The sequence below is a fragment of the Metopolophium dirhodum genome, chromosome 2, assembly GCF_019925205.1.
Source record: "Metopolophium dirhodum isolate CAU chromosome 2, ASM1992520v1, whole genome shotgun sequence".
Lineage (NCBI taxonomy): Eukaryota > Metazoa > Arthropoda > Insecta > Hemiptera > Aphididae > Metopolophium > Metopolophium dirhodum.
In genome coordinates, this window is record NC_083561.1 from 27,591,842 (window position 1) to 27,617,634 (window position 25,793).

A 25,793-nucleotide genomic window follows, 5' to 3' on the forward strand; every position below is an offset into this window, starting at 1 on the left:
CTCGCTCGCTAGTCTCGGCCAGGGTTCAGCGCAGTACCATGGGAATCGTAAGACTGTGAAAGGATAATATTATGATATTTTTTAAAATTTTAAAGTTATATATTTCCTATAAAAACTGTTTGATCAGTAACTTACAATAAAAACATATTATTATTTTGCTACCTACTGTTTCTCTGAATACGTTATAATTGGAACTTTGTAATGTTAACAAATCCGTCTATTCAGTATACATAAATATATAAATGATAATAATTCATTAAATATAAATATGTAAAGTTGACTTATTATTTCAATCAATTGCTCATCACACAAATGTATCTTATTACAGCTCGTTTGATCTATTTATTGTTTCCTATATTACAACATAAATAATATTATGTAGGTATATATTATAGCTGTATAGTTATATTATTGTCGTGTTTTCATCCGTACAATAAGCGTCAAATAAAATATTATAGAATATCACCTATATAGTACATCTTGGCCGAATCGATTTCGCTCACCGACCGACGGACACGACTACACGAGTACGACCGTGCGATGATCGACGATATTTATAGTAGATGATTAATAATAAGCTATAGTATTTCTTGAGCTATACTTATGACTCGAATGAAATTCACAAACGAGTTTTTGGCTTAAGAAAAGAAAACATATTACTTAAGTTGAGAATGGTTGAGACCTACCTAGCTCAAGCATTGCTTTTAGTTACCAACACACATTTTTTTTGTAATTATTAAAGTTAGCTTTAGCAATAGGTAGGTGCTTATTCTTAAGCGTCGACTATGAATATGGCCTTAAGAGGCCTATCTCAAATGGTTTTAAATATTTTTTTAAACGGCGAAAGAAAATAATATAATTTAATATCGTTATCAAAAATCGTTCAAAGTCATGTGCGAAACTATACGGGTAATATATTATATAAACGAATGGACAACGCTTGGAGAGAGAGAAGTCAGGGGTACGATACAGAGTGAGCGAGAAAAGAAACAAAGTAGTAAAATGTATACTGTTCCTTGTGCGGGCTCCTCCGCTATACTTTATGTTCTTTCCCTCTCAGTTATATGGTTATGATATTATGAACACCTAGGATTGTCCATTAGTTTATAGGTGTGTGGCATGGACCTAGTACTGACTGGCGTTAACACGCCGACTTAATACAGTTTAAATAAAACACTTTATTTCGTACTATTATAATTTTTTTTCATATTCGTCATTGATTGTTGGGCCCGTCGCAATAAAATTTTCTAGTTTCGGCCGTAATAATAATATTAAATCATGTTCACCAGATACGTCGTCATACGTCAGAACGCTGTGTAGGTATACCTAATACACGGCAGTAAGTTGTAATACACGAGCTGCGTACGGAATAATTGGCGCGCGTGTAAGGTAGGCTGCGGGGGTCCGGACCCCTCTCCCGGCCGACGCGGCGGCGGCGACGGTTGCCGCCGACGCCGCCGCCGCGTCACCGGCAATCCGTTCGCGAGCTAGTAGGGTCCAGCCACCCAGTCGTCAGTCGATCGTTTCGCTGATACGTCGTGCGGCGTTCCGTTCGCGCTGCTCTCCTGCGTGTTATATTTATTCGTTTTCTGTCGATTTTTCTCTCCGCGTGTTTATAGTAGTTGACGACCACAGTTGATTTCTCGCCGTCGGACGCAATATTTTCGGCATTTTTTTTTTTTCGAATCGGTTAGATATAGGTACTGTCCATTTTTTTTACCGATTGATCGCTGTTCGTTTCGATCGCCAAATACATTTGCCACAAACACAATACCATAACTCATACGTCGTTCGGATCGCGCAATCTCGCTCTGTGCCGAACAATATTATTGCCCGGAGTGTTGTTTTTTTTTTTTTCAACCACGCACAATATTATACGTAGTACTTACTTAAATCGCGTACGCGATCCATTTAGAAAACATCGACAGTAGATTACTACAATATTAATTCGTATTATTTATTTAACAATGAGGACCGGCACCGGAGCCGTCGTTTACGCGATATTATTGCTGTGTTTTGGCGGCACATTCGCCCAGTCCACAGGTGAGTGTCTAATTTTATATTATAACAATTATAATAATATATCGTGTACCTACACTATAATTCTCTATGACGTGCCAATAAAAATAATTTTGACGATTTGATAATATTATTTTCAACCGTCGCCTTTTTATTGCCCGACGCGTATCACGGGAATCGGGGAATAGGTATTTCGACTCGGACCCACCTCTCCGCGGCTGCGTCAAGTCATCAAAAATCCGTTCGATGTAATATTTTAGACGAGCGATTATAATTCGAGTTGAAAAATTGCTTTTTTCTCCACCGTTGAAGGCTCAAAAAGTTTACACGTATAGGTTAGGAAGTATAGGTAGGTAGTAAAAAATCACTGATGACAATAGATATTTTTTAGGAATTGGTACCTGGATACCATCTAAAAACGACTTATTTACGGTGGCACACAAAGTAAAAATTCCCAGACCGCCGTGGCGCCGTCTTATGTATTCTGTATAGAATGAAACTACTAAGTCAAAATTATTAATGTATCGCAAACATAATGTACACAAATCATTTTATATACATAATATACTAACTGCTAGTAGGCCGCAATTAGAATCTTGTCAGTTGTCAATACGGGAAAAAATATACTTTCAACCAAACAGGAAACATAGGTAATTATTAGTCAATGAGACGTTGACCATATTTTTATTTTATTTTTTGTACAGTGACATTAAAATTCATTGCATGCACATATAATATCATTAAAAAATAATATATCACATTGGTACACCAGAGGTTTTTATTTCATCTTACAAGTTACAATATATTATGCCTATAGTCGATGGTACGTTATAACGCTTAAATGTTTTTAAAAATTGTTGGTGGGAATACAAACGCATAAACACCTGGCCATATTAGGTTTTACGATATACGCATAATAGTTATCGACACGTGCGTTTGTCGTTTTCCCGCGGTTTTCGCGTGTGCTCAATTATTATTATTATTATTGGTATAGTGATTATATTTTATATTATTTTCTTCAAAATGTTTAGTAAAAGTAAATAAAAATAAAATGTTTCCATGTGTAGGCATCGTAATTGTTATGTCCAAAAGCGTGCAGTTTTGATAAGTGTATACCTTATAGTTGCCATGTTATTTACCCGTGAATAAATAAACCTACATATTATTCTATATTTCTGTATGCATTTCGAGAAAATTCGGTGAACGTTAGAGCTTAGACGGTGCAATTCTGCTGATTACGGGGGCGGTGCGTTAGGCAAAACACCCGATGGCTGTCTAATGGGGCAAAACAGCGGAACTCGGGATTTGGCGTGTGCGGCGTGGGTGAAATTGATGGTTCCCTATAATATATTATACACACCACAGGTATATACACACCTCAAGTATTATATACGTATACGATATATTATTATATTATATATACGAGAAGAGGTTAGATTAACGCCTCTCGACTACATACGCGGAATTCAAATTTTATCCGCTACCACCTCAGATAGTCACATCAGCGGGTGATGAATTGGCGCGGGCTTGCCGAAACGCGTCTCGAAAAATTACTTACGCCACACTCGTTACATCTTATCGAAATATAATAATAATGCGTTGAAGTATGAAAATCACTGCTGAAATGTATTACGTTGTACGAACGTAACACAGAATTCTCTGAATTGCGGAATCCGATTAAATTATTTTTCTTTTTTTGTAGTAGTAGTAGGTTAGGCGTAGGCACCAACTAGGTAAAACAATTTTAACAAGTTGTAACGGGAGTTACCCGTTTCCGCCAAAAGTGTATCTTTCCCTTTTCCCCCAATTCACTTTTCCGCCAAATCATAAATTGTTTGATTCCCTTTTCCGCCGAATGAAAAAAAGTTAAAGTTTAAAGTTCAAGACAGACAAAATCGAAATGAACAATATTTATAACTGAGTGTACAAATGGAGATCTTGACAGGTAGTGTGACATAATTTACAAAATAATTTTAAATAAAAATATGATTTTAATTTGATTTATAAATAGTCGGTATAACACTTTTTAATAGTGGTAAGAAAAACTATTATTATGAACCATGTACTTATTTAATTTACAAAATAATCTTATATGTAAATCTCATCAAGTATCTAAGGGGAGTGTTACCACTGGGTGATTCCTCCCATCAAGTTTTCATATATTAATGTACATATATATTTTTTTTCTATTATCACATATTCTTAACAGATTGTATATACCGTAAAAAAATAAAAATATGTAAATTATGATATGACTACCATGCATATAAAATATTCAAATATTATACAAATACTAGATTAATTTTTTTTTTTTTTGGTGGAAAAGGGAAAAATACGATTTTGGCGAAAAGGGAATCGTACCATTTATGATTTGGCGGAAAAATGAATTGGGGGGAAAGGGAAAGGTACACTTTTGGTGAAAACCGGCTATGCCCGTTGTAACAGACTAATAAAGTGCAAATATTTTTAATTATTTTTTGTTAGGTAGAACAATTTTAAAATAAATTTAAATGTTATAGCCTCGTGGCCCAACCTTTTTAATTGTGCGCGGACCACCAATTATATATAAACAACTTCGATGTCCACTTACAGGTATAAAATATAAACAAGCACATAAACCGAATACGATAGAAGAAATAAAGTCGTTTATAAAATCATATAGAAATCTCTATGTTGATACTAATTAAAATCTGCTGATCCTTGGCTTATAGACTCTCGACCAGCATCCGCGGCCCTGCAGAGCCACATTGCTGGTGGCCCACAAGTGGGCCCCGATCCATGGTTAGGTTAGGTTAGGTCTATAGGTACTATAATAGGCCTCTTATTTGACTAAAGTTTTTTTCAATATTTATTTTTAATATTATGTTTAAACCTTCAGATGCTGCATTATAAAGTCAGTCTGATCTCTATTAAATAAACAACTACATTAGGTACTTAGATATTATAGTGCTTAGACAGCAACTACGTTTTTATCATGCCTTTCTAGCTTTAATTTAATTATAATCTCGTATGTCATTACTCATTACTTATTAGGTGCTCAGTAGTCTGTAATTCATAATTCTATTAATTATATAAGTAAATACATTTGCGAGTACATTAGGGAAAATTATATTTAACAAATAGGTATTATGTGATGGAAAAAATTACAACAATAATTGTATAAAATTTGTACTTCATAAATTATTGATTATTTAAAACCCTTTCAGTAGAACTACAATCAGTTTAAATAGGTAATCATGAATAAATAAGTTGATGAAAATGTTCTCAAATGTAAAGTTAAATACATAATATTATTCCTACTGTTTTCTTTTGTTTCTTGGAGTTTAATTGAGAAATGTATCATAATTTGGTTATCACATTGTATGATTTCAAATAGTTCTATAGATTATTCGTGAAAAATATCTTTGAGAGTACCTATCGGTCGATGATTTAATAATCTTATACTTCCTATGCACAATATGCCCACTTAGCAAATATGTTGAACATTTTTTTTTGTTGGTCTGTTCAAAAGGATATGAAATATGATTTTCATCGAATGATCGTTTATATACTGAGCTAATTATTCACCGAGCCCCAATAACAAATAGGTATACAGTACGCGTTTAGCATATGACAGGGGACTTGGCGTCCCCACTCACTTGACTATAATGGAATTCCATAATATTATATTGCCTTAACACGATTATTACACGTTGATTCGTCAAATATAATATAATATTATAATAGGTATATATTATGATAATAATATCCTCTCTGTATGGTCAATTTCCTAATACCTATATAGGATATTGTTTGAAAAGTTTGCCTAGGTATATAGAGTGTCGTATCTTTAGGAGTATAAATAAAATACATGTATCTGTTGTATATGAACTGTATAGAATGGTCGAAATGTTTTTGTCACAAGGTCGGCTAAAGGGGGTGACATACCGAGGAATCGGGGTGTTTTGACACATATACCATTAACCGTGACCCAGGTATATGCGAACACCTATTTATTTTGTTCTTTTCTTATATCGTAATATATACCTATATAATATACACGCACCCTGCACAGGCACAGATCATCGGTAAGTACTTCATCAATCACCGTCTTAACCCGACAGCTTCCTCAACCTTATATACTTTGGCCTGCAATATCGATGCGGTGAGGTAAAAACCGCTTGGGAAATACATCAATAATTAATGCACAGTTTCTTTCTTCAACCTTCCGCCTATTGTCCACCCAGTAGAAATTTCTATTTCAGAAGCTTTAGTGTTTTTCGTGACATTTTTTTTTTTTTTTTGGTGGTGGTGGTTGGGGGGTGGATGGTACAACGAAATAAACGCTGCGCGCATTTCTGGCATCCTATAAACACACTTCCTCTTGTGTTCCGGTACGCGCTGTCCCGTTAAAAAATGCAAATTCCATTTATACAATTTTAAATTTTCCTTTTTACGTCTAAGTCTATTACTATACAAGTGCATATAAACCATGCATCTGGATATCGGAAAAGGTAGGCACACAGTTGGATAAATATTTTTAAATTTTCCAAACGTATACATACGCGCAGATTTTTAATAATTTATAAAACTATTCAATTTGTCCGCATTTTTACGTATTAAACGCAGTTAGTAGATTTTAATATTAAATTGTACTAAAAACCGAGAATGTAAACAAGGATTCAAAATAATTATTTTTATTCCACAACAGTATTCCTAAAATATTCCTAAATAATAATGATAACTTTCAAATTTGCTCGATTTTTATCTTCATATTTTGAAATGTACAAAATATTTTTATATATTATAATTGAAAGTGATTAGTTGACACTGTTTTTGATTTAGTAATATCATTGATTATAAATACTAGTATTTATAATCAATGGTAATATTTATGACTATCAATAAAAAAATATGTTAATCGTCGAAATTTGATCGTTAGTAATTATGTTTTAATTCAAATTGTAATGTATAATAAAAACGATTACTCTATTTAAAATGTATATTATACCTACATGTGAACATTAAATATGATGCCCACCTACCCATATATTTTATTAAGTATTTTAGTACGACTATGTGATATTTATGACATTTTTGAGTAAACTAAATATTTTATTTTGACATATTATACCTAATGAACTAACGTTACCTAGCTGTTTTGACGTTCATAATATTTAAACGTGTGCCCCGGATGGAGTGCGAATAATATTTACGTTTTAATGCACCTGTGTCTATCATACGAAATCTCAATCTTGACGATGGTATAATGTTTTATAATATTGAAAATAAAAGTTGTTGAGATATTTATTTTTGTCTGTTATGCTTATGAAGTCACAACCATTAAATTAATGATGCGTTAAAAAAAAATTAAATCTGTTTTTCTTGTTTACTTTGAGTCGAGTTATTAATTGAATTGTATTTTATTTTATTGTAGATATTATTAATGACATTCCTGATCAGCAATTCAATATTACTATAGTGTTAATCAATAATATTATTAATGCCTATAAATATATAAATTAAGAACAATTTCCATTTAAAAAAAATATCACATATTAATAGGTACAGGTTAGGTTAGGTAATTTATTCATTGTAATTGATAAGTTTCGGAAAGTTGATTGTTTTTTTTTATCAATATATGAAGAACTATAAAGAGAGGGAGAACTGGGAACTGATCATGGAAAAGATAAACACACTAAAGAATTATTATTTTTTTAAAAAAATGAAGAAACTGAGATAAAATAAAGTAATTTTAAAATTTTGAACTGAGAAAATAAAGAAATGAAGTAGGGCAGGTTATATAAGTTGAAGTTAAATCCCGTACTTGTAATGAACATTTTGTCATGTATGTCGTATGATGGTAAACAGTTTTCGGGGTGTTGACATGACGTCCTACGAAAAAAATTGTTGGATCTTGCTATTGACATTGGATTTATTTTTAAATTTTAATGTGAGCATTTAATATAATTCACAACCTTTATAATTTACGGCTCGAGCTCTATCAACACGTCGATGAACATCAAACATATTTGGTTGGGAAATCACTTGGTTTCAACCCGTTTACATTGATGAAAAAAATTTAATGAAATATGAAATTACTATGATGATATTACTCCAATTATTCATGTATGGATACTTAAAAAAAAACCTTAGAAATCCATAAGCAATAATTTTAAATTAATTATCCTTAGTATGTAAGTAACTGTTTTAATGGATTGTGTTGAAAAATTATACCTTCTTAATCTAAGTTTGAACACGCCCCAGGTCATTCAGGAAAATAATATTAAGATAATATTTGTCCCTTAATATGTGCTACACTATCTGGTTTTTACGAGTGTTTTTAGTTAAAAAATATTAAAAAGTGTATGTGATATACATAATAATACCGTTCACTAACGAAGTTCATAAGTAGCTTGTCGTCGTCCGCAACAATATAAGCAGCTAAGTGTGCTTTAGTTTAAAAGAAAAATTTATTAATACTAATTTAGAATAAGTCCTTATTACAACCACAAAAATATTAACGAGTCTCTAATGAAAAAAAAAACGCGGTGCAGGCGTGAAATAATATGTAAATACTAAATACTATATTATATTATACAGATGTAATCACTCGTCTATCTGTTCATTTACATATACCTATAACAATTCGATAAATAACTCATGTTTGGTTATATTTTCGTAATATCTTTTGGGATAATCACAGAAACATTTACACGATTTTATTAAAAACTAGTATGGATTGAATAAAAACACACATAGTACGTGTTAACAGATACAGCTGGACTGATTTATATAAAGTATAAAAATATAATTTTGATTAATTTACTACGTACGTTAGTTATATAATGTTATGTCATAGGCAGGTATTATATAAAATAACATTATATAGATAAGAAATATGTATTAAAATTTACTATGTGCGTATTAAATAGTTTATTATAGTCCATTCAAGCTTATCATTTTTATTTATAGTAAACAACATAACTAAGAACCTAATAACTATATAGTATATGAATAATATTTATAAAAAGGACGATTTTGATTCAAACACAACGCAAATTTCAACACATTATTTGAAAAACAACGTACCTACCTAGATTGTATATATATACAATATACATGATAAAGAACAAAATATTTCTAATGCCTATAATATATATTTAAATATAAAGTAGAATTTTAATGACTTTTTGGCAATTTTGGTATTTTCCGTAAGGCTTTTTTTCCAAACAATCAACCGAGATAAAATCGAATTCCGAAGGAAAAACCTTTGATTAAATCGGTGAAGGTGTCGTCGAATGTCGTTTGCTTCCTGCCCTCGGGAAAAAGATTGCCGCCACCGTTGACTACGCGCAGCTTTTGGTGAATTACATTTTAATGCGGTTAAAACTTTCGCAATGTACGTTGAACTTTTCCTTGTTCACGCGCGGAAAATCCGATTACTTATTTGGTGGATCTTATATTTTTGAGTCTGCTGGTTTTCTTTTAAATTTTTTAAAAACATTTTTATATGGACACGTGTTTAAGATGGGTAGGATGAAATCCATAAACGCCGATCTTTTGTTTTCGTGTAAATAGGCAATTGACTAGCAGCGCATTATAATTGATAATCGCCGTCCCGTTTTAACTTACGACTCGAGTGAAATAAAAATCTTGACTATTTAACATAATTTCAATTATTGAACGCATCGATGGAACATCTATACTATGTTTCTTGTTTTAAATATTAAGTTTAACTTGATATTATGATGACATTTGTCAATTTTAATAATTTTATATAATATTAATCATATAAACATTTCAGCATATTTTATATAATATGACTACAGTGTAATATTAATAAATTAACTTTTTTTAAATAATCTATTTATATATGTTTTTGGTGGCTGAGCAATGTATATTAACTATTAACTATACTAACCATCGTATACTGCAGTGAATTGAGTAGTATTTTTTTGTAATTGCCTGATATTTCTCGTGCATTATAGCACCACCATAATGTTTATTCGTCTATTTTTGTGTTGTTTGTAACCATATTATCACTAAATCTGATAAGGAATTACGCGTCTCTTATGAGTGCCAAAAAAACGCAGGTCACTAAAAATATTTGTCATACGTGTCACAACAGAAAACTTAAAATATTAAAATAGAACTTCCTATTGATTGTTTCTAGCACAACATGAATGGGTGTTGGATATCATTAAAAACTCTAATATTATTCGGTGTTGGAATTAGTATATTGTAATTGAGTCAAAAAAATATAATCATAGTTTACATTATTATAACATTATAATTACCTATTATTATTCATGGTCATAAATAATATTTCAAATGATCATTGCCAAATTCTATATAAAATTTTTTGTTTTTATTATTAATGCTTTTTAAACAGTTTAAAAATAAAAATACTTTGTATCATTTTGAAATCATTATTTTAAAGAATATTATTTAAAAAAACGTCTTTAAAGACTCAGTGCTTAGTATTGTGATTTATGTTTCTATTTTCTATTGGAAGCGATATAATATTGTCCAACTATGATCGTTGTTAATTTCCCATTAGTGTGTATATATATTTAAATTAAAAACCATTAAATTATTATAAACACTAACTTAAATGAGAAAATAATTTATATTGATCATACCTATAGTTATAATATTAAATCTATTAAAGACTATAGTGATATGTTTACTTATTTGTATACAATGATTAATATAATAACTCTGTACCTAAATACAATTAGTTATTATAATTTATATTCATTCTAAAAAATAATTTTCACTACAACCTAGTAATATATTATACTATGCAAATATAAACAATATCATTATTAATAAGTGCATACTGTATGCATTCTGTATCAAATGTATAAACATATTGGTAACAAGCAATACTTGTATAATAAAATAAGTATAATGTTTGCGGTCAAATATATAAAATTATAACAATGTCAGAAAATTCCTTAAGTTATTTTTTTACATCACTTAATACAAAATCACGGAAGCTAAAACTTCGGATTCGTTGGAATCTCCAAAGTTGTTATCCTTCGATGTAACATTGCAATTTTAAATTATATATAATAAAACATTATAACCATTTGTTGTAACTGTATTTACTAATTATTATGGACGGAAACATTAGGTAGCCAATGAACATGACGTATTAATGTCGAAAATCATCAAAAGCATTTTTTTTAAATTTACTACTGCATTATCTATAATTAATAATAATATTATGTAATTGGCGCCTATCAATATTCAATATAGCCAGAAATATATTAGTATACCATTTTTTTTTTTATATAATATTATACTACTTGCACTTTTCTTCTGTTGGTTTTATAGTTGTTTAGTGTTTGCTTATTATTATTGCAAAATTTAAACATTTTAAATCGTTGAACATCAGGTATATTTACATGTAGGTATAATAAGAATTATTATAATTTTACGAGTTTACAAATTATGTAAATATAGGTATTTTATTTGTTAATATTATATTAATATAATTTAATATTCAAAATATTTCCCTCACCTATGTTTTAGTCCTTGCACAGGTATTATTACATAGATAGATTTTATATCATATATATATTTACTTACCTGACAATCAACTATATAATGGTTATCATTGTATCAAGTCGGATACGTAGTAAAATTACTATCTAAAACTCAATGTTTCAAACTTGAAATATATAGGTGCAAACCGAGGCAAACAAAACAAACACGTTATATTGGTATGAAAAATATACACATATATGTATATAAAATAACACAAGTACTAGAGTCTAAAAAAAATATGTCGCGAACATATGAAAATCTTTTCAAACGAACGGCTTTATACAATCATATTATTGCATCTCGTTATCAATCAGCTATTAAATCAATACATTTAAAAGAAAATAAGTTATCAATACTTTTTTCGGTTTCATTATAAAGTAATAATATCGCAGACTGCAACGGTGGGGCTAACTTAAAATATAGTACCCGACATAAACGTATTGATCAGCATGCAGCTATCATATCTGTAGAACTTTGTGGCTTAACATTTAGTGATCGATGGGCCGTAACAATAATAACAATAATAGTTATATGAAACGTGACAGAAAAATCGTTATTTACACGCACGTGTAAATAGTCAATTAGACAGATTACTATCATCACAGCAATATTTTGGGCGCTTACAAATAATTTGGCCCGCAGAGCACGCATGACGTTTATGATAATTGTGTCCGACAGAAAAAAATAATTATGATAATTAAATATTATTATCATTATACACAAATGAATGGTAGATATAATTGAATAACGATTACTTAACAGCTGATGTGTGTATACTATCGGCGTGATATATTTTGTTGTTCATGTCCATTTCATAATATTATATGGGTTGGATGGGGGTTTCGGGTTTCCGCCAAAGTGAGTCTTTATAAGTGACCCTATTGATCACTAATTCCGTTTTCTGATATTTTTGATATTATTGATTTTTTTATTATTATTATTATTATTATTACATCATGGCCGGAACCCGTTACCGGGCGTGTTACCGTGGAAGCTGACAAAAGCTTCAGTAGTCGGTCGATCGCGTCACCGCGACAACATATTCAAAACATTGCACTTACTAATTAACAAAATGTTTAAATGTTGTACTTTTTATATAATTTTATAATCTAATGTTTTACGATGCTTAACTAGTGATCTTGATATGATATAGAGACTATACGATGTGAGGTGTGGTGAGGCGTAATAATATTACAATTTGATGGATTTAGGTTCAGGGGTTCTCAAAAAATATCTAAAATCAGTAGCGTAGGCAGGATTTTAGTGCTGTTAGGTTTTTCCTGAGTAAAAAATTTACATTATTTTTTCTGAACAGTTTTTATGTAACAAATTATAGTTAGTCTCATATTTAGGCTACATTTACAGTATTTAACCTGATCATCTATAGCGCCTTCTATATCTTCTATCGACGTCGTTGTTATATTTAACAATTTATTTTATATCTATTAAAAATTACCAACAATTGATCTGTGTATACCAAAATGGTGGTAAATAAGATTTTTTTGTAGAAAAAATAAATTTTAGGAGGGTCAGAATCCTAGAACCCTGCGTACGCCACTGTCTAAAATAATAGTAGATTATTACTTATTAGGTTAAAATATGTCCATTTTTTAGTGTTCAGTAAATTAGGTATCCAATCTTCACCCTATTAATTATATTTTCCGTCATTATTTTATTTTAAACATTAAAATATTTTCAATGTTAAATATTATATTACTTTAGTATGAACATAATTTGTTTAACAAATAACCTTACTAAAAATACTGTTGATGCGATAACTTTATTTTCCGAAACGTAATAATTATAAACATAACAAACATCGACTTTGAATATTTGGTTATTTTTAACTTATTTTTTTAAGTTTAATGCGTGGTATGACCCGTTACTGCATTCTAGTTTGTAGTACCTATAGATAAATATGTTAAAAATAAACAAGTTAAATAAAGAAGTTCTCGTAAAATTACCAGGTAGATATAATAATATAATATTATATAATATTGAATGAATAATACAATTATACCTATATCAAAATAGGACGAAGTAACTTTTTACATTTTACTCGAAAACTATTAGGAAAATAATCGTAGTAAAAATTGTATTTTTAAACCATCTGCTGACTAAACAATTATTGTACTTCTAGGAGTACACCCACGACCCACATATGTTAGACACCGCTAAAAATCAAATTGCTTTTTCGCTTCGTTTAGAATATACATTTTGAAATAGGCGATAGTTTTGTATAATATTGTTGACTGAATTTGATATCTCGTTGTACTAAATATTATAATACATAATGAAATACAAGACCTTATTATAATAAAGATTCAAATCAAAATTTGATGAAATTTCTCGGACGTAATGTTGGGTGGCTAAATTATATGTTCCACTCCAATGTGCCTAGGACGAAAATTATGCTTAACGTCCCCCTCACAATATTTCTCCTCTGTTTATTGTCGTTATACATGTTATCATAGGACTTACGTTTATAAAATACGGTCTTGCAGGGGATGAAATTGCGTCTCGAGGGATGATTAATTTGTTCTGACATTTCGAACAGTTATTCGTCGTCGCTGCCGTTTCTAGCAAGTTTCTCCGAGAAATGATTCATCGTCCACCCCTCTTCGTTTGTCCAATTTTTATCCCGCCAAAATATTTTTATTCTCCAAAAAGCCGTCTCCATCGCCACAGCTTGCGTACGATTAATGGTCGGAAGAGATGGTTTTAATTAAATTATACTGTCTAGTCCCTTCTATGAAGGCGAGGATTTTTCTACACTCTGTCAAAAGTTACACTACTATGTAGCTTAACCAATTTCATGGTGTTAAACGTCTCACCGCCACCGCCATTGTACAAGATTACCGCTCGTAAAATGTTATATTCAATTTATTTTAATTTTGATTGATTTTTAGTAATCAAATGTATTTCTTCTCAAGTAATCTATGTTTATTTGATTATATTTACAAATAATAGGTATATGTATACCTAATTATTCTATGATATTTTAATTTTATGAACATTGATCAAGAAATCGGCACTAACGCTTTGGCTTTGATCTTTACATTTAGAGTTAGTTTTATCATAAATATCGTTATATTATTATTATTTCTATATCCTTATGTATGAATGATATTTTATTTTTAAAGTATGTTATATTATTCAAACTAATAAACAACGCATATACATAAGCCTATTTCATTTTAATAAATATATTGGAATACAATATACATAATAATATATGTAGATACGTCACACTCAATGGAATAAATAATAATACATTCATATTTTTGCGTATTGTATCTAATGCAAATGTCTTGTAATACCATTACGTCAATGGTCTTATCAAATCTCGTGATAACCTAAAAATCGTTATGATTACTGACAGTTTCTTCCTGTTAGAAATACAGATTCGCAATAATATTAATAATGACTAAATTAGCAAAGACGTATTTCAGGGATAATCCGATAATGGTAACCTTCAAATATAAATAGCATACTATCAATGCATAATTGCTTTAACTATTTGTATATAATATCAATATTATAGGTTTAGGTGCCTAACCTAACCTACAAAAGCAAGTAAAAATGTATCTATTTAATATATTTTGATTAATTTTATTATTTAATGGACTTTTAGTTGAACACATAATATTTACAATACTTTTGTTTTCATTTATTATATTCAAACAAATGCATTAGATATTATTTAGTCAAAGCGATATTTTCGAAATACATATGGTTAGGCTAAAGGCACTAAATAGTTTAACATTTATGCATATTACGGAAATTCCGTAAATTTTTGAATAATTTTAACAAAAATATCCAAGATTGTTTTGGCAGGTTAAAGGTATGAATCTAGTTAAATTTAAAAAACATTATTAAGTTTAATTTAATATTAGAAAAATATACATTCGAAACATAAAAAACTAAATATTTCCATAATTATTTTACTATAATATACAATTATGTTAAGTTATTGTTTATTTTTCATATATTTTTCATCATTCTTGTCATTCTTGTCTTTAAATGATTAATGTCAAATAATAATGATTAGTCTATAATGTAGTGTTTGGATATAGATCTAAGTACTTGTCCAACATTAGAGCTACATTAATCGTTTTATCTGCATTTTTAAATTGGTTAGCCAAATCCCTTAGTAGTTCCATTATTACTTCTTTAACTTTTAAATTTTCAAACGTTGAAATAAACAAGCTTAATTTCATAGGTTCTAAATTTCCATCAATTTTCATTTTTAGCAACACGTGACTATAATAAAAATGAATAAATTAAAAGAACTTTACTTTAAAAAGTCACTAGTCAATTAAATTTTACTGTTTACATTCTGAAGTTCATATTATATAAGTTATAAATATGTAAGTGCAATACTTATTTTTAAACGTTTACTAGAGAAATATGTATAAATTATAATATAAAGGTTATTATCATTGAGAATACATTAGTATTATCATGTCAATTTTCATGTATTTAAAAATATTATAAAAGTTACAACTATCAATATATGTTACGGAATCATACAAATTATTAAGTTGAATAAACGTTATAAATAGTGGATGATTTGATATACAAACAAATTTTTATACTTTTAGTGAATGACATGAAAAACTTACCCAATATCAAATTTTTGTTTTTTTTTTTTTGGTTTAGTAACCCCCAAAAAGTGGATTCTTTTTAAATACAATGTTTTCTTATCGATGTCAGGATCAGATTTCATGCCCGTATAAATGGCCACTTTAACATTAAAATTTGGTACTCGTGCTTGAACTTTTGATATTGCCTACAGTTGACATATTATAATTCTTAAAACTTATTACAAATGGCATGCATTTATTTTGACTTGATCACTTTTTCAACTTGTTCATCGACAAATACATGAGTTAACCCCAAACTCCTTAATGAAGTCGGATTCACTATACCACTCAATATATCAACAATATCTTCATTTGTAAGCGGATTGTTGCTTAGATCCAAATGCTCTAATCTGGTTGTATGATTTATTCCTTGACCTAATATTTTACCAACATCACTGAAACTATACAACAATTTTAATTGCCACTTTTTATCTAGTTTTTAAATTAATGAAATATAATTCGTATTAATCAAAGTGATCGTTATAACTGTGTTATATTCACTTATTCCAACTGAGATCCAATGTTTTTAAGCTTTTCGATCTAATCATGAGGTTTTTAAACATGTTTGCGCAAACTTCACCAGAGATCCCATTCCAATCCAAACTCAACTCTTGTAAGGTTTCGTTTGAATCTCCTATAGCTCTCGTAAGAGCTGACAAGGCTTTAATAGAAAACGAAAATACTTATATAATAATTAATAATCATAATTAGATATATTATTTTTGCATATTGTTTATCGAACCAGTTTCTTTATTCAAACAATTTCCAGACAAATTTAATTTTTGTAGTCTACTGTTAATGTTTAAAAAAGAAATTATGTTGTTGACACATTCACCTTTTATGCTGTTGTTACTTAGATTTAATTCCTATTAATAAATTTAGTGTTTAACACTTTTTTTATGTATGAAAGAAAATGAATAACTTGAATGTATGTGTTTTTTGGTGCATTTATTTCTGTCTCTTTCAATAGTTTTTGAAGACAAGCACAGTCCATAATATCATTAAAGCTCAGATCTATACTTATTGGTACTGCGATACTGTTTTCTTCGTCAGTAATCTGGTCAGTAGCTCCAGATGAATCTGTTGATTAAAAATAAACTAGTGGGTACTTGAGCTAATTAAACTTTAACGGTTTAATGTGAAATTGTATCTTAAAATAAATATAATACAAGTAATATTTTATGAACAAAAGTTGGAATTTATTATTCAAAACCAAATCCACGGAAATACAATCAATCGTCAATATTATATGACAAATATTTTATATAGTATCTATCAGTCACGTTTAGAAAACTTTTTACCTATTAAATTAGCAGTAGCACTAATATCACGATCTCTCAGCTTTATAAACAAGCCGTTTCCATATTCTGCTATTTCCTGATTATCATCATATGCAGTAAATATTTCTGAACTATTGGTTTGTACACTCGACTCAGATTCGTCCATGTTAAAATTCTAATTTCAACATTTATAAATTAGACTAGGTATTTAGAGAAAATTATTCGAATCAGAAATTATAAAATATAATAATAATATTTGAAAATCACTTTTGCCGAGGTCGTTATGGTAACACGTCGTTAATTGTTCCTAAATTTCCTGTTTAGATGTACTCTAGATTCAAACTTCAACGGAGTTCTAAAATCGTTCTTTTTGAAGCATTTAATAAATTGTTAGCAACAATTCCGCTGTAGTCAAACAGTGTTAAAAAGAACAGTCATATTTATTCTCTTTTTTTCTTCATGTAAAATACTAACACTTTAACAGAATAATTATTATTGTTTTTAATAATTAATAACTCTGTAAATAATAATAATAATAAAACAAAAAAGAGAAATATTTGTATATCTTGACCACAAAGGGTATGATTTCTCGCATAGTGATTAGCATAATTTTACCATCAAAATAACTGGCAGGGGTAGTTGAACACAATGACATAGTATTCTGTATTGTAGTATTGGAGGACACTCGGGAATTGCTGTCGCCAAATTACGTTGGAGTGATACTCAAACCTCGGCTCACACTAGTGGGCAAAAAGGGAAAGAAAAACAATTGAACATGAGCAATTTTCATTTTTTTCCTCCCTCTTTCTTTGGCAGTAAAACTTTTTTTGGTTAGTATTGAAAACTCTCATAAACTCTTTTATATCCAGAAAAACTTTGTATTTATTTTAATTTATAAAAAAAACCACATAATACCTCCTTTTCTACCACATATATTTAATATTTATTTTTTTGACCTCATCACTTTTCATTATTTCTATAATATAATATACCTATTATAATATATTGTTATGTAACAATTTTCTTGATAAGAAGGCTGAACCGTTTCAAACATTTTGAAATTAATATTATTTTTAACCCAAATGTGTAACAGCTTTATATAAAATAGTACCTACTCTTGAAATGAAATAATTTTCCATTGATCCGTTGTAATATTGCGTTCATCGTTTATGAAATAATGTTACCATTAAATAAATAAACACATTATGGTATATCTCTTTCGACAAACTGAGTCACGTAGTCCAAAATTAGTAATTAATGCCCTTCCCTGCGTATAATTAATTTTCAAAAAAGAGTATAGTATACTGGTGTACTGCAGTGAAGCTCAAAGTAGTAGGTTTAATTGGAACATGTCCGATTTGTCAAAATTGTATTTTTGATGGATTATGATTTATAAAATCCCCCATCGCTCTTTTTTAATCCCATGTAACAGTATGTATAGTTACAACGAAAAAGTTTTAATGCTATATAATATTTATTATTTCATACCACACCTGTGATTTTTCTATTTTATTGATATTGCAGGCGTACGTTATACCTGCGAAATATCCCGTACCGACATTTCATACTCATTGTTGATTAATAATATTGGAAATTGAAACAATGTGATGGGTTCTGTGCAGTAAACAGTTATGAGATAATTCATTGATAGACATATTATAGGTACTTCACCTGATACTTTGGTTAATATAATGTTTATAGTGACGTAAGGCGTCCTTCAATACAATAAACTCGGTTTGATCGACCTTGCGTAATCGTTTGAACTGGTTTATCTACCTGTTTATATTTTTTCGTATGTTTTATTATTGTGAGTATTTACAATTATTTTGTCCCGTATAATCAATGTTATCGTTTTTAATTAACCTATGCAAAATATGATTAATTCGATCGAGGACATTGAATATAAATACAAGAACATCGTAGTATTTAATTTTTTTACTTCTGTTATTATTAGCTAATTTTAACAATGTAGTATTTTGGCTAAGCGTGATTCGGTAATTCTATGTTAAATTTACACACTCCAAATAAAACATGCTTTGCTGTTTTTAATGTTTTTATCCAACTGCAATTGTTCCTATATTAGTACGACAGTTATAGTGTGGAATGTGGAAGTAAAATAAAATTAAACTTACCTTAATAATTATTGTATAACAATAGATATAAATGTTTAAATAAATAAAAAGTAAGCTCAATGCATGTTACACACTTACACCCTTTAATAACAAATGGCAATAAAGATAAAATCGATCTAGCATGAGCCAAATGAGTCATTGATTAAAAAAAATTACTTTCGTCGCCAAATCATTCAATTAGTTTGCAGTTACGATTCTGCTGACAAAAGTAGACGAAATTTTTCTATTGGCACATTTTCAACAGGTACAAAACAAGACATGGTCGAAAAAAAATTTAACCAACTAAGAGCCACCGTTTGTTAAACCGTACATTTGTTTAATAATATATAGCTTAATAATAATAATATAATTTAAATTTCAAGATAGGTTTTTAATTCTTTAACTATTATAATCATTGCTGTAACATCTAAACATAAAAAAAAATATTCCATAATATAAATAACTAACTGAAAGAAGGGATTTGGTACATTTCAATTTAAATTTGTAAGATTTCACATTTTTTACACTCAAAAGATACTATGCTTTTTAAATTTTTTTTTAGCTTCCTCTCCTTATAAATTTAAAACAAAAAATTAAATTAGCAATTCTTTGTCTCAACTTGGAACTCATATTATTTTATTTGTAATAACATTTTTGTATGAATAGTAGATTTTATAACAAATGTACATTAATTAAACATAACAATACAATAATATGGTACTATATAATCTATTGCCATTTATTTGTATTAATAGTATTATGATAGTTATATATTATTCATTTATTAATATTTAATTACATATTTAAAAATTGTATGATGTTTATACATTATACGTCTTAAATCTACTTAAATACTAACTATAATTAACAAGTTATTAGTATAAGAAAGGTATAAAGGTAAACATTTTAAAAATATTATTATTAACAGTTGGCAGTGAGTTTTATAAGTTACATGAATATTAAATATAAGTAAATATAATTATTTTAACATTTTTTAAAAAACCTATTTTCCATTACCTATCAAAGTTAAATAATAGTTTGTTTAGTAAAATATGTTAAACTCATAAAATTGTGTTCATTATTTATCCATTTAGGAACTCCAATGTTACACTTTTATGAAATATAACTAAATTTCTGTTTAAGTATATTATATAGGATTTTCAATTTAGTCGTAAAATGAGTAAAACACCTTAGTTTTCTACCAAAAAGTTGATTTAAATTTAAAAAAGGTGGATAAGTGGATGTCGCTCTGCTGTACAGTAGGTTACAAGTGGGTCACTGTAATGGATGGTGTTAAATTTGAATTCAATGATATAATATCATTGTATAAGAAAAACGATTCTGAGCGAAAACGGTCAGTCAGCCTATGATATTACCAAGTATATTTGATGATATTATTGTGAATAAAGTAATTTATAAATAACCTATTTACGTGGAGCCTTGTTTTCAATTTTCAATCCTTAGCTATAAAAGTTGAACATTTTATAAATTTTTAACTACAAAATAATTATTAAATTATAAATTTGATAAATTCTGTCCAAATTTGATCTTTAAATGCTTATAAAAAAAAACTGTGCCTATGTATTTTCAATATTTTTCAACTGCTATTGTAAAAATATATCAGGAGTCTTGTATTAAATTTTTACACTTTTTGGCCCAACAGATAAAACTTTATTGATATTTATAGAAAAAAAAACTAAAAAAATTGAAAACTGAAAATGCCCGTAAACAGCTCAAAAAGTGTCAAAATATTTTCAAAATTGTATGGTGTATAGGAAATGCTAATATAAACATTCAGTGAAATTTTCATGTATCTACAGTTATTCGTTTTTGAATTACAAGAAAATAAGGAAATCGGTACATGAGAAATCGAGTAAATATCTAATGTTGTAAAAATATGAATTTAAAACGCTCATAAAAATTTAATTTGACTTTCTTGTAGAAATTTTTTTTTTGATAAAGTTAGACAAACTTATGAGGAATCTTGTATTAGATTTTTAAATCTTAGATTTAAAAAGAAAATTTTTTATGAATTTCTAACTCAAAATAATTTGCAAATTTTCGTGATTTTTCCGTATTTTTTCAAGATTTGAACTTTAAACGTGTATAAAAAAAAACTGTGACTAAGGATTTTTAATTTTTTTCATCTGCCTTTGAAACAATAACCTAGGAGCCTTCTATTAAATTTTCAAGCTTTTTTACCCAACAAATAAAATTTTATTGATATTTATAGAAAAAAAATTTAAAAAAACTGAAAACTGACAATGTCCGTAAACAGTTCAAAAAAAGTCAAATTATTTTCAAAATTGTATTGTGTATAGAAAATGCAAATATAAACAACCAGTGAAAATTTCATGCATCTACGGTCATTTGTTTTAGAGTTACACCAATAACCAAAATCGATTTTGTTAAAAATCGATTTTGCGTAAAAATTCCCGTTTTTCCTTAATTTTTCTTTTGTTTTTCACATCGCTTTTGAAAACTACTGGGAAATTAAAATTTTGACCTCCCCAATGCACCAACGATATTCACTTTCCCATCGAACAAGATACTGAAGTCGAAAATCGAAGCATTATTTCGACTACTTATCGTGTACACAGACACAAAAATAAAAAAATAAAAAAAAAAATAAAAAAAAAAATAAAAAAAAAAAAAAATAAAAAAAAAAACACACATCATTGTAAAATCAATACATTCATCGTTTTACTCAGAATCTAAAATAAGCCGAATATAGGTAATTGAATTTTCCTAATTTGTGGTCTATAGACTATAATTGGTCAATACTAATTTTATTATTAAGAAAATATAATTTATTATTTATACTAAAGGAAATAAGTATCTTCTACAATACCTATTATACCTACTTACATTATTTATTTAAACATAATTTTAATTATTTAATGTGATGGAAATCGGGTATGAATAAATAATTATTTTTATAGTCCGATATTAAATATATAACCACTAACCAGTATATTGTAGTGTTAATGTTATTGTGTATTGAAGTGTAAATTTTTAAATAAAACTAATGGATTAAATGAATATTATGTTAAAGTTGCCTCAAAATTATTTATTTTGATACAAACAAATAATCTACATTAGAATATGCATATACCTACCTAAAAGTTTAATTTTATATTTTTATTATTTTTGACGTACCATGCATTTTATACTTCCATAGATATCAGATATCAGCTGATATTTTTACTTGTATCCCTTGCATCATGCGTATACACTTATTGTGTGGTCTCTACCTACCTAATTACAATGGTCTGTTTTATTTGCATAATTTTAGCATACATTATGATTACGTCACATGAATTGTAACTGATAGCATTTACTCGTTTAAAATCATTAAATTATTTCTACTCACATTTTACTCTTCCTGTGATTTTTATCTAAGCATTTACCATTACATTAGCAATAATTTAACATATCGCATCCAAACTGCAACTTTGAGGATTTAGGTACCCTACCTCTATAATAGTATAATGTAATTTATTTTAATTAGAATTTCCCTACACGCGTTTGTCTATTTCTAATTGAATAACTATATTGGTCCGGAGCTTTAAGATTTTTTAATTTAACAGTAAAGAATAATTCTAATTCACATTTTTTAATGAACTTTTGCAAAAAGCTTACGTTTATTAAATTCTTTATTAGAAACATTTAATAAAATTACTAACTATACTGCTATATATACAGTACGGTGGAGAAGAAATGTTATGTGTTTTAAATATTATTTTTAATGTTTTTAAATATTATTCGTTTTACACTCACGTCGATTTCCAGGATCTCTTGTACCGTTTACCGTTAAGAAGATTTAGGTTGAGATTTTAGATCGAATGAAGATGTTGTGATAGTCATATTTTGTGATGGATACTTTAGTTTGAGGCATATTAAAAGCAATAAGTATGTAAGCCCAAGTTATATACAGAATAGATGAATTCCAGAGTCTAATTATTAACTTTTAGTATAAAAAAATATAATTTATTACTTAATTTTAATTTTAATTAAACCAGGAATATTATAATTTAAATACAAAAGCTAGATTACAAGTTTATCGATATTCATCATACTGCAAAATGGTTCTTATATTATAATATAAATAAACAGGTCATGTATAATATTAAATTGTCTTTCTAGTACCTAGTGATTTTAGTTTTATAATAACATTGAAATCATTATTTTTTTAGTTCTATAATGTAGGTTTTTGGAGATTTTTTTTCCTAATCTATCTTTTAACAATATATCTATGTAGGTAGGATTCGCATTAATAAGCAACTTAAGGTTTAAGAGTCATCATTTGATTACGATGACGCATCATCGATTTAAAATTATAAATTACAACACCTTTCTACTCTGATAAACTTATTCAAGTGGCCAGTTCACACACAGAGGACTTATTCATACTATATTATATGATTTATAGAATGATATTAATGTATAATGTAAAATTGTAATAATCATGCCAAATTCAAAGTGCCAACGTCATCAAATGAGTGTATACTGTATAGTCCATACAAAACATAAAATATAATGTAATGTTTATGTGGAATCGACATTTCCCCCCCCCCCCCCCCGATATATTTTTGATGTGGATTTTTGACGTAATAATATAATCTATATAATCATATAATCTATTATATTTATGAAACTAAAAAAAATGTTAATATATTTTATATTTTATTTAAAAAATAATAATATTGTATTATTAAATTCAATGTTATTATTAGTCAATAATAAACTTTAAAAAAATGGGGGGGAAATGTCCATTTACCGTTTATGTGTATGTATAATCTGTATCTAATGTATAATATAATATATTGCATTATTTCAAGAGTCTAAACCCGTACAAAAATTATTAAGGGAAATATTCGAGTATCTTTATTATTTTACTGTATAAATTGTTAGCTATATAATTTAAAAACCAAAACTGTTTATCCGTACGTATATAGTAGGTACCCACTACCCACGATTTCGTTATAACTTATAACCAAAAGGCGAATCACGAAAGCAGAAATAAGTACTTAGACAATTTACGAATACCCTTCGAATGGCGTTCAAATTAATTTTAACTTTAACCCCAACCGCGTTTTGAAAATTGTAATTACCTACATCACGACACAAATGCACAATATAATATCATTATAATTGTTTGGTTACAGTTTCCAAAGACAAGCCATTGGTTTCGACCACCACCAGACGGCCAATACCCCATGTCGAATGTACACTACGACAACACACTTGCGGCAATGGGAAATGCGTGCCACTAGCGTGGACATGCGACGGTGATGACGATTGCGGCGACAACACTGACGAGCTGCCCGACATGTGCAAAACAGGTAAATACTGACGCAAAACCATATAGAATTGTTGTTAATCGTAAAGACATTTGACCTTCTGTTTAAGTTTTTTTTTTTTTTTGAAAAAGCATAAACGATATTTAAACAATATACAAATTCAATTTCACGGGCCAAAATGCCAAATTATTATACTTGGCAATAAAATCAAAAAATAATAAATACTGCAGACATGCGTATTATATCCCTCTATACTTGTTTACGTTTATGACTATACTGCTATAATTGCTTTCTCGTATCCAAAGTGTGTGTTGCACTTAATTTTGATAATTATGCACATTCCACATTAATTTCGTACGTGCAATTTTCTGTATTACTTTCTAACGGACAGGGGAAACTGGCCTGCAGGTTTATAACGACCGCCAAAACAGTCGGCAATGCCTACTGCTGCAGCTGTCATGTGTCGTTGGAAGTCTTAGTTAGCTTATTACGCATGACTTGTTTACTTCAGTCGTATACATAGCTGAGATAAGTAGACAGTATGTACTATATACTATAACAATATAGTATTATAGTATTTACGTTTTAACTTTCAATACGACCACAATAAATTATTGTAACAGCTGGAAATGTTATTCGAAACGTTATTCTGCATTATTATATTATTACCCATAACATATTATAATATAGCTTATACCATTTACCGATTGAAAGACGACTATCATCCTATATGGAGACTCGCGACTCGTGGATAGGTCAACATCGAAATCAACCATCGGTATAAAAAATTATCGAACGAATAATAATAATAATCGAAGTTATACGTCTTACCCACTTACTTCTGCAAACGATACACGTCGAACGAAAATCCTGATTTGGTTGAAAGTTTCGTCTCTA

At 28.7% G+C, this 25,793-nt stretch overlaps 2 protein-coding genes across 5 annotated transcripts in view; one reads left to right on the top strand and one right to left on the bottom strand.

Annotated features, from left to right (window-relative positions):
• Positions 1 to 1,492: 1,492 nt before the first annotated feature.
• LOC132939929 (low-density lipoprotein receptor-like) overlaps positions 1,493 to 25,793 on the top strand; it is a 90,570-nt gene continuing 66,269 nt past the window's right edge. For 3 of the 4 annotated variants that reach the window (XM_061007364.1, XM_061007365.1, XM_061007366.1), the window contains exons 1-2: positions 1,494 to 2,043; positions 24,762 to 24,938. In XM_061007364.1, the coding sequence (XP_060863347.1) occupies positions 1,968 to 2,043; positions 24,762 to 24,938 (253 nt within the window). In that variant the 5' untranslated portion in view covers positions 1,494 to 1,967. Of the gene's footprint in view, positions 2,044 to 24,761; positions 24,939 to 25,793 lie in introns of all 4 variants that reach the window. The other variant, XM_061007367.1, reaches the window with a different exon arrangement.
• LOC132938495 (uncharacterized) lies at positions 15,609 to 16,765 on the bottom strand. The gene is made up of 4 exons (XM_061005359.1): positions 16,704 to 16,765; positions 16,417 to 16,603; positions 16,182 to 16,348; positions 15,609 to 15,819 (listed from the first exon to the last, which is right to left on the bottom strand). Exons 1-4 carry the CDS (start codon positions 16,763 to 16,765, stop codon positions 15,609 to 15,611), a joined length of 627 nt encoding a protein of 208 aa, XP_060861342.1.

What these genes read in the sequence shown, in the direction of transcription:
- LOC132938495 (XM_061005359.1), bottom strand. Translation starts at nt 16,765, where the DNA reads ATGTTTAAAAACCTCATGATTAGATCGAAAAGCTTAAAAACATTGGAT. An exon ending in TTGGATCTCAGTTGGAATAA is followed by an intron (nt 16,604 to 16,703) that starts GTGAATATAACA and finishes ATTGTTGTATAG; the next exon opens with TTTCAGTGATGTTGGTAAAA. An exon ending in AAACAAAAATTTGATATTGG is followed by an intron (nt 15,820 to 16,181) that starts GTAAGTTTTTCA and finishes TTTTTATTATAG; the next exon opens with TCACGTGTTGCTAAAAATGA.